Source organism: Myxocyprinus asiaticus, chromosome 5 (genome assembly GCF_019703515.2).
Source record: "Myxocyprinus asiaticus isolate MX2 ecotype Aquarium Trade chromosome 5, UBuf_Myxa_2, whole genome shotgun sequence".
NCBI lineage: Eukaryota > Metazoa > Chordata > Actinopteri > Cypriniformes > Catostomidae > Myxocyprinus > Myxocyprinus asiaticus.
Window position 1 is genome coordinate 55,865,258 of NC_059348.1, and position 13,420 is coordinate 55,878,677.

General features: G+C 39.5%; 1 protein-coding gene across 6 annotated transcripts in view; it reads left to right on the top strand.

Annotated features, from left to right (window-relative positions):
- Nucleotides 1-716: 716 nt before the first annotated feature.
- The window catches only part of LOC127441321 (receptor-type tyrosine-protein phosphatase mu-like), a 355,708-nt gene continuing 343,004 nt past the window's right edge, over nt 717-13,420 (top strand). For all 6 annotated transcript variants that reach the window (XM_051698588.1, XM_051698590.1, XM_051698589.1 and 3 more), the window contains exon 1: nt 717-880. In XM_051698588.1, coding sequence (XP_051554548.1) covers nt 808-880 — 73 coding nt within the window. In that variant the 5' untranslated portion in view covers nt 717-807. The remainder of the gene's footprint in view (nt 881-13,420) is intronic.

Here is a 13,420-nt window from a genome sequence, read left to right on the forward strand (position 1 = left end):
CAGATAAAAAGATAGACAGACAGATAAATAGACAGATATACAGATAAACAGACAGACAGATAAACAGACAGTCAGACAGACAGATAGAGCAAAATATAGAGATAAACAGACAGACAGAAAAATCTAGATAGACAGACAGGAAGATAAAAGAGGCAGACAGACAGACAAGAGAGATATACAGATAAACAGACAGACAGATAACAGACAGTCAGACAGATAAAAAGAGACAGACCGACAGACAGACAGACGAGAGATAGACATACATATAAATAGACGTATATACAGACAGACAGATAAACAGACAGTCAGACAGACAGATAGATGCAAAATATAGAGATAAACAGACAGACAGACAAATCTAGATAGACAGACAGGAAGATAAAAGAGGTAGACAGACAGACAGACAAGAGAGATATACAGATAAACAGACATACAGACAGTATTGATAGTGAATGAAGTATGACACATCCTGTAAACAGATTCCTCCTATAGACCAAAACTTTGCATATTGTATGCAAATGAACAGTAGTTCTGCGCGTGTGAAATGATGAAGTTCTTTCCCAAATTGTCCAGCTGAGCATCCCAATCCAACCCACAGTGGGAGGAGATGAAGCGCGAGACCAGCTGCCACACACACCCGCCCGCACGCGCTCCTCCCGTTAATCCACAACTCACTCACTCTCCACATCGAAGGAGTCGAGAAACATTTCTAGAAGAACCTGAAGCGACACCAGACCTCCACCAAAACCCACAGCAGGAGAGAGTTCTCCCCGCGCGCTGTCCGGGGTTCACGAGACCAACACCAACATGGACAAAGTTTTCACGTATGTCTTCACCGCCATCGGTGTGCTGGTGTCGGCGCGAGCACAGGTGTATAAAGGTAAGGGTGTTTATGTGGAATCTCGTTGACGGTCCTCTGAGTGTCTCCGGTAAACTCACTTATATTTGATCATGTGGACTTGTTAAAGTATGAACACTTTAATGCTGGACATTGATTACGCGTTGCGTTATGTGACACATTTGTTTGGAGACGCGCGTAAAGTTTGGCGCGCGCCGCTCCGCTGTAACTCGGTAATGAAAGGCTTCTGTTGTCTCTTTAAAAAGTCACTGCCGGTCTGAGTGTGAACCGTGCACAGTTTTGCGAAAGATGTTTTGAACGTCCCTAATGAAACGCACCTGTTTGTCTCCACATCACACTGTCTTGAAAAATAACTTATTATTCTCACGTTCTTTAGAAGAGCATGTATATACTGGTGCTTTATAATCTGAAGAGCCTATAATGAAACAACTTTATCCATTCAAGAATCTTTATTTTTAATCGTATATTCTGTCCAAACAGAAGATCATCTCTGTTTCAATATGAGTATGTGAAGTTTACTTCTAACACATTACTCTGCATTGACTCGTCTAATGAAACACATTAGTTCATGCAATCGATTTATTAATGCATGGCTGAGAGTTGGGCTATCCAAAGGCACTGCATTGGTAGTACTCGAGGACAGCTTTTATTTAAAGTTTATATTATCTTATTAAACTACTATTGCATGCATGAGGTGAACATTTGTGCATTCTGTTGTTTTAATTTAGTGTTTGCTGAAATGAGTGCACACTTAATCATCATCATCATGATGTGCATCTCTTGCATGTAAACTAGAAGCAGACTTCTGTGCATCGCATTAAAACTTTGTTTTATGATTTGTCCGTGTGCTATAACGAGACATGCACATGCAGTTTAAAATGCAACAAATTAAGCCCTGATTCTGTTTGGCTCACATGACAAATAGTGTGTTTTAAAGAGACAGACCCAGTTGGATACATTTGGGATGCATCACAAAACCATTAGTTAAAATATATAACTGTGATTTGTTGTCAGTGTTCTTTATGTAGCCCAAAGGGATGCCAGACGGACCTTAAAAGGGGTCGTTTTGGCTGTCCGAACAATAGATTTTCCGTGTAATAGGGAACATTAGTGGCATTAAAATCAATATGTGCATGCATTTTACAGTAGTTAATGGTCAACCAGTGGTGCATAATGTGTCACACTTTGAATAGTATTTTTTCATTACTAGTATCCCATCCAAAATAGCACATTTGCTATTTTATTAGTCAAAAATAAGTTTACTGTTTTAGGCTTTAGTCATTTTGATGTGTGATTATCAGTTGATTTGCTTGTGACATTATAAACCCAGTTTGATCCCAAAACATTAAACCTAGTGATTGGATACACTGTCATTTTTTCGAGCTTTGACTGGATAACATGCTGCGTTAAAGCAAGTAGATTTAGCCTACTTCTGATGGTTTAAGAACTGGTGTTGACTTGATTGATGGTCTGTGTTGGACTAAACTGGATTAGTGTGTTATATTAGTGTGTCAGTTCAGATGCTGTCCTGTAGGAGGCAGCATGGCTCACTCATATTGACTGTATGACATACTGTACTGTATGCATCTCTCTGGTCTGTATGATTTACATCACAGCTGTGCTACGGCTTCTGTTCTTTAAAGATGGGTTTCCGTTACTTTACCGTAACTCTGAGCTGACACATGCTGATGTGCTGGAATAAATTTGCAGTAATTGATCAACAACAACAGTAGATCAGATCACTGGAGCCGAGCTCATCTGTGATATTTGACAGTCAGTAGATTTCACATTACTGATATTGTAAGGAAATACAAAGTTGGATCCGCAGAGTTCTGATCCGAAGAACTAAACAATCATCAAAGCATCATCTATGAAACAATTAGCAATGAAACGAGTACAAATGTGGTTATGCCATCATTTGTTATCATACATCATACTTTGTTAAATAACATGGTAGTGATATTCTGAAACATGGTACTACAAGGTACTTTAAAAATACCATGGTGCATGACCGAAAACATGGTAGTACTATGGAACATGTCCAAAAAACAAACCCGAAAAACCCCCACTATTTTACCATGCTATATGAACAAAAAACTTGGTAGAACCATGTTACTTAACCAAAATAAACTAGGTGCCACCATGCCCAAAAATCATGAAAAAACATGGTATTACCATTATAAATGTCCAGAAAATTGTATAACCATGTTACATGTCCAAAAAACAAACAAAACAACAACAACATGATTTTATCATGGTATATGACCAGAGAAAACAAACATGGTATTGCCATGGGAACATGGTAGAACCATGGTACATATCGGAAAAAAAACCATGTCTAAAAATGATGATATTACCATGGTAGCAAGTCCAACAAACATGGTACTACCATGTTAATTTTACAAAAAAAACATGGTATTGCCATGGTGCTACCATGCCCAAAAATCATTGTATTACCATGGTTCCATGTCAAAAACATGATAATACCATGGTAAATGTCCAAAAAAACGACTATGGTAGTACCATGTTACTTTTTGGTGTGTTTTTGTTAGTGATTTCTTCACTGACGCTGTGTGTGTGTGTGTGTGTGTGTGTGTGTGTGTGTGTGTGTGTGTGATGAAGCCCTTTACCAGTAGTTTGCAGTACTAACCGCATGCAGACAGGAGAGCGGAGCTCTTTAGCATCAGTGTGATTTATAACTGTCAGCGCTCTCTCCAGCTATCATCGATTAGCACTGGGTAATTCCTGGCCGCAGCGTATAAATATAACACACGTTCAGATCTTCCAATATTCTGTTGATTGATGTGGTGCTGTGCGGCAGGGCGAGAACCTCAACCCGTTCTGACTGACATCTACTGGTGCTTTAATTCACTAGGAGACTTGCTTGCAAGTTTGAGACGTCACTCACCATCTGTCAGGCGCCTGATTAATGCCGTTCAACTCGACCAGGAGCTGAGCAAATGCGCTCGTGAGCAGAACAGAAATGCTTTAAACTGTCAAAAGTTCTGCTAAAATCTTAAAGCTGGTTTAAAAATGAAATGTTTAAGGCCTGAAAAGGACTCCATGCAAGCATGTGAATGCAAAAGCTTTTAGCTGCACAAGCTTGATTTTACACGTTTGCGTTGTGAAACGTGTTGGAATGCAATTCAGCCGTTCAGTCTGGTTCCAGAAGTAAACATCCAATACATAAACAAATAATGTTTATTTTTGCAATTACGTTGGTGGTGCAGAAATGACACACTTCAGCTTTGAGCTGGGATATGAGACAGAATTTTTACTTCAAAAAAGTGTCACCTTCTTTAATGTGAAGGTTCTTGCATTGCATGCCCAAAGGCGATCCTAGGGACTCTGGGGGCCCTAGGCAAAGAAATAAAATAAAAAGCAGGCTCTTCTGAATGCCCCCACAAACACCCTTTTATAACACTAACCATTTATTTTCCAAAATAACAGGAACATATCAAACAGAACATTTGCAGTAAGTAAAATGCACGTATATTAAATTCATGCAATAAAAGAAAGATGTTTAAAGTGCATGTTGCAATATAAATAAATAAATAAATACATTCAAAGTGCACTCAGGACTCCTTTTTCACTATTTCACAGCACACAGCATCACTTGACACTTAGCCATCTAATATTATTAAAGAGATCTGACTGCCTTCTGTTGTTGTGGTGATGCCGCTAGGGAGTGGTGTAGCTTCTTTCTCTTTACGAGGTGTTGAGGTGATGGAAGTACCTGCTGTTGTGGTACTGCTGATGGCACTGCTGGATGTGTGAAGATCCTCTTCATCATGAGCAGAGCAGGAGGCTCCACTGGAAGTCCATGGAACTGCTAAATAATAAGGAAATAATTATATAAATTCAGATATCCGATAAACTTAGCTTGAATATTCTCATTTTTGCGAGAAGGCCATAGTGATATCAGTAATACCACATTGTGATGCATTGAATTCACATTCAATATGTGCTTGTCTGGGGTGTTGTAAAGACATCAGTAATGCTCTAAGAGAGAGAAAAGAAAGCATATCTTTCACTAACAAGTAGGGATGGCACCGATCCAATACCTGGATTGGTATCGGCTCCGATACTGAAGCTTTAAACGGATCGGGTATCGGTCCAACGAGCACGATCCAAATCTGATACTGTGTGTTAGTCATGTTCGTTACTGTCAAGCTCCAAAAATGACAAAAGAACCATAAAAACACCATTAAAGCAGTTCATATGACTCGTGCATTTTATTCAAAGCCACTTGAAGACGTGCGATAGCTCTGTGAATCACAAAAGATTGTGTTTAATAAGTAAATATACAGTACGCGCAGCGCGTTAGTGAATGCTGCTGTTCTGTTGACACAAACTCACGCACAGGCTGGTGATGCACTCGTGGATATTTTTAGCCTTCACGCGTGTGCAATATTTGAGCGCTACTCAAGAACAGCATCTCCAATGTAGATGCTCAATAGTTCAGTTCACTTATAATATGCATTTAGAATGACACCGGAGGAGCATTTTACCAGAATTTGAATAAGAAGCGAATTAAACTACTGTGAACTTGCCTACAAACAGACACATACAGGACTTCCTGGAGAGTTCAGAATGTCAAAATAAAAGCGTGAGGGTTTAAAAAGTGCCCAACATTAATATTTAATTGACTTACACTTGCACCATTTAGACCGTTTGGTCTTCGTCAGGCAATAAGTAAATAAAATAAATAGATAATACCGTCATTTTTTTAACTTGTGCATTTGCACTGAGATAAAAAAAGGCCTAAGTTAACAGCGGCACGCACATACTTCGAGACACACACTTTGGGAATCTGGACACTTCAGCAATGATATAAAATACATGTTACATTAGTAAACATGTAACGGAAACCTCATCGGAAAAAAATGAAACTTAGAAACACATCGTGGTCGGTACACATTTGATTCATTAAAGCATAACAACAGAAAACATACTCACACATTTCAGCAGGTAAACAAGTTCGCCAAACAGTTCAAATCCACGAGGAGAGTGATTTCACACCGCTGCTGAACAGCTGTTGCACTCGCTTCCCGATTCTCCGACACTTGCGTGAGTCGCGCCACAGCCGGACCTTCTTTCTGAGCTCACAGATATGACGTAAACACAAGGACAAATGACGCGTGCCTGCGATTTTGCACCAAATCCATCCCGACAACTCTAAATAAAAATCTCTATTGTAGACGTACCGTAGTGGGTTATTGGTGTTCTTGCTCATTAATACAATTTTGTTTAACATGCAAACAAGCTTTAACATGATTTTCGTGGGATAAATTTGCTTACTGACCTTTTCTGTGTAAATTTTACAACTTTGTTGCCATGACAGCTTAACTGCTTACGCTTAAACACTAAAACGATGATTTTAACAACATAATACACATGTAAAAGAATCCTTACTTTTGAGCCTCAAGACTGATAAACAAAGACAGTGATGTGTTATGTTAGTTTGTGGAAAGGTAATGAAGCAACTCCAAGAACAAGAACATTTCAGTGGAAAAGTGGCATGAGAGAAAGAGAAACAAAGAGTGAGAAAGCTGCTGGTGAAAGTCACGAGGACATGCAGAATGACTCCACAATGTTTGGCAAGATCTGAGCGGCCATTCGCCCACTGGAGGTTTCATTGCATACGCCATCACTGCCAAAATTCACTTCCCACTGCGTTTCTGCTTTTTAATCTCTGATATTTACAGGAATTTAGGCAGAAACACACAACCGTGACACTCTCGTGGCAGGCCTTGCTTCACTTAAAACATGCATTATTTCAATTATCTGGCAACCTTCGCTACGCCGCTCATTAACAAGCTGCCACAAACATCTCCGAGCGGCCTGCGCCATGCAAAAATAAACACCGAACTCCACGAATCATATTGATTCCAGCACTTTCACACCTCCCTTCAAATCGTGCCGCAAGGACGCCAACTCCACCGCTAATCACACGTCAACGGCAAGAAATCTATTGAACTGCAGCACTGTTGACCTGCAGACGCGTTTGCAGTAGAGCCGACAGCACGCAACACGTTTCTCCGGGCAGCAGAGCGGGTCATAGAAAGAGACACATTTACTTAGCGGTAAATAACAGACTGCATTTTTTCCTTGATTGCCACCCCCCCCCCACCACCATAACCATCCATCCATCCTTCCAAAACACCCCCTTCACCTCGTGCTCATCATTAGAGGGAACGCAGACCCTTGGAGCATTAATTAGCGATATATTCTGGAGAGTCTGGACCTTCTTGTTTGCAGCCGCTTCTAAATGCTAACTTGTGTAAACACAATCCGCTGCATAACAAGTTGTTGTTTTGCTCAGTGGCCAAGATTCTTCTTTCTTTTTTTTTTTTTTTTAAATATGTTGATGTGAAATTACTCAAGCTTGGCTTCTGTATCTGTTTATCTCCGTTTGTGCATTTTCTATCATTATTGAAATCCCTTAAGCTTGTACCTACATCTGTTTTTCACTCTACAACTTCCCTGTTTCTGTTTGCATCCCCCAAATGCTCCTCTGCTGGTTCAGTTATTCTGTCTACACATAAATGGCTCCGTTCCAAAATATAGTGAGCATTTGAAGGTGTCATAGGCATGCTCCTGACTCAAAGGCTGTTCCAAAAGGTGGACAGCATCATCATGTTGCTCAATAACTGTAAAAAGTTATATTAACCTTTGAAAACTGGCAGCTGTGGTTGCCAGAAATTCATCGCAAAAAATACATTGAGCTTAACTTGTATTGAGCTTATGTTACTATTGCTGCGTTCAAATATCCATAGAAGCATCAACCTCACCAAATTTTGGTAGATTTCAGGGATGAGCATTTTCAAGTAATGTTGTAGTCAAATACTCTAATCTACAAACAATGAGTACCCGATTAGTCATGAATTAAAATGCTGAAAACAACACGTATAACATGAAGGTGAAATTTAGAATTTGTTTTATTCATAAACGTTACCAAGAACGGTTACAAAATAAGATAACCTTAACACACTATGCTTTTCTTTTGGGAAAAAATGAAATGCATTAATAAAAATGGAAACCAAAAAGGATTTAAAAATAACAGAAAATATATATGCTCTCAAACGGAGCTTGCATATAAACCAATGCTGATGGCATTAGGGTAATGCACATACTGTATATAACCACTGAGAATACATAAAGGCTACAACCCTCTACGAACATGTTGGAGAAAGAATCGCCATTGGCTAGTACATTTTACTCGCCAGACTTCTGACAACATGAGAGTGTAAAGCAACTGAAAACTAAAAGATATATAAAGAAAACCGAGAAGGTGGCATCGTATATAATAAATACAGTGAATATAAAAAGTGCACACACCCCTGTTAAAACAGCAGGTTTGTGTGATGTAAAAAATGAAACAGATAAATCATATCAGAATTTTTGCACCTTTAATGTAAAAATTACAACCTATGCAATGCCACTGAATACCAAAGTGACACATTTCAGAGAAAAAAAAAAAACTTAGAATAACCTAACTGCATAAGTGTGCACATCCCTGAACAATACTGAGTTGAAGCACCCTTTGATTTTATTACAGCACTCTGTCTGTTTGGATAAGAGTCTGTTAGCTTGGCACATCTTGACTTGGGAATATTTTCCAACTCTTCTTTGCAAAAACGTTCCAGATTTGTCATACGGCCCTCTTCAGGTCCCCCCACAGATTTTCTATAGGATTCAGGTCTGGGCTGTGGCTGGGCCATTCCAAAACATTCATCATTTTTTGTGAAGCCATTATTTTGTTGATTTGGATGTGTGCTTTGGATCATTGTCATGCTGACAGGTGAAAGATCTCTACATTTTCAGCCATTAGCAGATGCCAGAAGGTTCTGTGCCAAAACTGACTGGTACTTGGAGCTATTCATGATTCCCTCCACCTTCACTGAAGCTCCAGTTCCAGCTGAAGAAAAGCAGCCCCAAAGCATGATGCTGGCACCACCATGCTTCACCGTGGGTATGGTGTTCTTTTGCTGATGTGCTGTGTTGTTTTTGCGCCAAACATACCTTTTACAATTTTGGGCAAAAAGTTAAATCTTGGTCTCATCAGACCATAACACATTTTTCCACATGGTTTTGGGAGACTGGATATGGGTTTTTGCCGGGCTTGGATGTTTTTTTCGTCAGAAAAGGCTTGGTCTTGCAACCCTGCCCCATAGCCCAGACAGATGAAGAATACGGGAGATAGTTTTCACATGTAGGGAGCAGTACTTACTAGAAAGAGCTGCAGCTCCTTTAATGTAGCTGTAGGCCTCTTGACAGCCTCCCTGACCAGTTTTCTCTTTGTCTTCTCGTCAATTTTGGAGGGATGTCCTGTTCTTGATAATGTCACTGTTGTGCCATACTTTCTCCACTTGTTGATGACTGTCTTCACTGTGTTCCATGGTATATCTAATGCCTTGGAAATTGTTTTGTAGCCCTCACCTGAGCGATACCTTTCAACAATGAGATCCCATTGATGCTTTGTAAGCTCTTTGTGGCCCATGGCTCCTATAAGAACAGCTGAGATTTATATATTCACGAGGTTGCTTAGATGCAGCACAACCCTATTGGTTATATTCAGTTTACTATTTACAGTGTTTTCTGAAGTTAAAATATTTCATAAAGGGTAGCTCAGTGGCAAAGATGCTGGCTACCACCCCTGGAGTTCGCTAGTTCGAATCTCAGGGCGTGCTGAGTGACTCCAGCTGGGTCTCCTAAGCAACCAAATTGGCCCAGTTGCTAGGGAGAGTAGAGTCACATGGGGTAACCTCCTCGTGATCGCTATAATGTGGTTCGTTCTCGGTGTTGCGTGTGGTGAGTTGGGCGTGGATGCCGTGGTTTTTCCTTCATCAGTGCAATGTATGTTAAGAAATGTTTCTTTTTATCTTTTTGATCACCAACTGACTGTAAATAACAAAGGATTTGGACTTCCGGTTATGGCGCAGTACTGAGCGGACGCACATCGGAGCCCCGCAACAAATACTCATTTAAATCTCAGTCTTTGACCCAACAAATGTTGATAAACTGATTCCAGGCTAAACTCTGGAGCACTATAGCGTGTCAAGATGCCACCAAAACCGATCAAAATGTCACAAAAACAAGTTAAATCGACCTTACTGGGAGAAACTGAGGCAGATGCAAAACCTACAGAGGCTAATACCGAAGAGGGTGCGAAAGGCATTACTCAAGAATCATCCTCTGCCATTCTTGAGGCTATTCACACTCTGAAATCGGACTTTGCTGTGCGATTAGATGGATTGCTCCAGGCGATCAGTGGAGTGCAGTGTGACCTCAAAGCCCTTACATCACGGGTAACAGAAGCTGAAGATCGGATAAGCAAACAAGAAGACAGTGTCACAGAGCTGCAAACTCAAAACGCGAAATTGAAAACTACTATTGAATCTCTCTCTTCAAAAGTTGATGACCTGGAAAATCGCAGCCGACGATCGAATCTACGACTAGTAGGTCTTCCAGATAAAAAAGAGGGGAGGGATATGTGCACCTTTTTTGGAGAAATGGCTTCCTGAGATCCTCAACCCAGAAAATATTCCAGGTCCCCTTGCAATCGAAAGGGCGCACCGAATCGGCAGAGTCATCGAAGATCGCTCTGATGCTCCTCCAAGAGCTGTGATAATGCAATTCCTAAACTACGCCGATAAAGTCTGCACCTGAAATGTCAGGACTTTTTGTTATGGGGGAGATTTTAATTGAGCTCTACAACCAGAATTAGATCAACTAAATCAGATCTCTCTCATCTGCAAACTATAATAGAGTTGAAACAGTATATGCAAGACTTCAATTTAATAGTCATATGGAGGAACAGATACCCGGACAGTTTGATTTACTCATGTTACTCTAGTACTTACAAAACATTTTCTCATATTGATTAATTTCTGTTATCTGCTGATCTAATTTCCAAAGTCCAGAAATGCTGGTACGACAGTATATTAATCTCAGATCATGCAGCAGTCTCATTCACACTAAAGCCTCCTAATTTTTTATGCTGACCCCTGAGATGGTGCTTACATATAACTTGGTTGAGCGGTTGAGTTTTTGGAATTTATCGATAAACAGAAAGATTACTATTTTGAAATAAATATGAATCGGACATCCGCAGCAGTCAGGTGGGAAGCATTTAAAGCTTTTTTTAAGAGGAAGAATGATTAGCTATACATATTGTAAATCTTAAAATAAAAATAAAGGAAATTGAATCTGAAGCATACCAGAAAATTACTCCTGATCTTCTTTTGGAATTACACAAATAGAAAATTATATATAATGAGCTTTTAATAGAACATGCAAAGAAAAGTCTGATGAGACTTAAACAGACTTATTACGAGGGAGAGGAGAAGGCGGGAAAGTTATTAGCTTGGCGTATTAAGCAGTTACAAGCTGAAAGAGCCATAAATTCCATTCAGACAGAGGAGGACAAGATAACATTTGATCAAGTTGAGATAAATAAGGTCTTTAGGAACTATTATCAAGCTCTTTATAGTTCTGAATATTCAGAGAGCGCAGCAGAGAGACGAAAAAAAAATTCCTGGATGTTTTGGATTTTGAGTCTATGGATTTGGAATCCGGGACATCCCTTGAAGATGATCTAAAGTATGAGGAGCTGTCTGAGGCCATTATTAGTATGAAAGGAGGTAAGACTCCAGGGCCGGATGGCATACCGATAGAAATATATACAAATTTTCATCATAAACTAATTTACCCTCTACTAGAGATGTACCAGGAATCATTGAAAAATGGGGTTCTGCCCTCCTCTCTAAACACGGCAGTGATTACACTGTTGTTAAAACCTGGCAAACCGCCAAATGAATGTGGTTCATACAGACCAATTTCTCTTCTGAACAATGATTTAAAGATTCTTTGTAAGGTGTTAGCAAAGAGATTAGAATTACATTTGCCCCAACTTGTGCATATGGACCAAAACGGCTTCGTATGGGGGCGACAGGGTCTGCATAATATCCGTAGAGTACTTAATATACTGTATGAGAAATCCAATACTTATGATAATGCACTCCTTTCATTAGACGCTGAAAAAGCGTTTGACAGGATTGAGTGGCAATACTTGTTCCAAACTATGGAAAGGATGGGATTTGGGGAGAAGTTTATGAAATGGGTATGGATCCTATATGCTAACCCTTCAGCCGAGATACTGACAAACGGAATGATATCTGCTCCTTTCAGACTCTATAGAGGAACACGTCAGGGCTGCCTTCTTTCTCCCTTGCTTTTTACCATAGCGATTGAACCAATGGCTATGAAAATCCATAAACATACACACATCTCAGGTATTACAATTAGTTCCTCAGAACACCATATTTCATTACATGCAGATGATATAATTATATTCTCTTCCAATCTAAGACAATCTATCCCAGCATTGCTTAATTTGATTTAAACGTTTAGAGAATTTTCAGGGTATAAAATCAATAAGTCTAAATCTATGTTGCTGTTTCTTCATAAAGCAGAAAGGCTTCTCCCACCAGTTCAGACTCCTCAGTTTCACAAGAGGGGTTTACCTATATTGGGATTCAAATTACACCTAATGTTAAATAAATGATATCCGCTAATTATAAACCTATATCAGATTCTGTAATTGATTTGCTGAACAGGTGGACAAAACTCCCTATTTCATTAATTGGTCATGTTAATATACTAAAAATGTCAATCCTACCCAAACTGTTATATCTCTTCCAATCCATCCCCCTCCCTCCACACCCTTCTTTTTTACCCTGATGAAAAAAGCTTTTACAAACTTCATTTGGAACAATAAGCACCATCGACTTAGGCTTTCCCTACTCTACCTGCCTTATGATAGAGGGGGGCTAAACCTGCCAGACTACTGGGTGGCTCAAATTAGAGCAGCAATGTTTTTTGATAAACATTATCCATCGACCTGGGTATCTATAGAGGCTCATTCTATTTCAATTCCTTTGAATTTATATCTGTATTCAGCAGATTCTAAAAAGTTAATTAAATGCACTAAAAATTCATATACCAGGAATACTATAGTGGTTTGGTTTGAGGCCCTTGCACATTTAGGTGAATTAGCACAACTTTCGCATTTCTCACCAATTTTTGGTAATGATAATTTTCGTCCCGGTAGAGCTCATTTTATGACAGACTTCAAGCATGGAGATCTGATCTGCAGGTTGATATAACTGAGGAAGAGTGGCAAACAACGTGCTTAAAAGCTCAAACTCAAACAATAAGCACTCATTTGATACTGCTTCAGTATAAATGGCTGAGTAGACAATATATCACTCCAGTGAAGTTGCATCACTTTAACCCCAATATTCCTGATGTATGTTATAAATGTAAACAAGAGAAGGGAACTTTATTCCATTGTATGTGGGAGTGCACCAAAGTTAACTATTTTGGGGTCAAAATACTGAATATAATAAGCCAAATTATTGGGAAAGAAATTCCTCTTGACCCTAAGCTGTGTATATTGCATGTTTATCCTTGGAATTTTAAAATCACCAAATATGAAAAATTGTTGTTAATTCTTTGCTTATTGGAAGCTAAACGTGTACCTGCACGCTCTTGGAA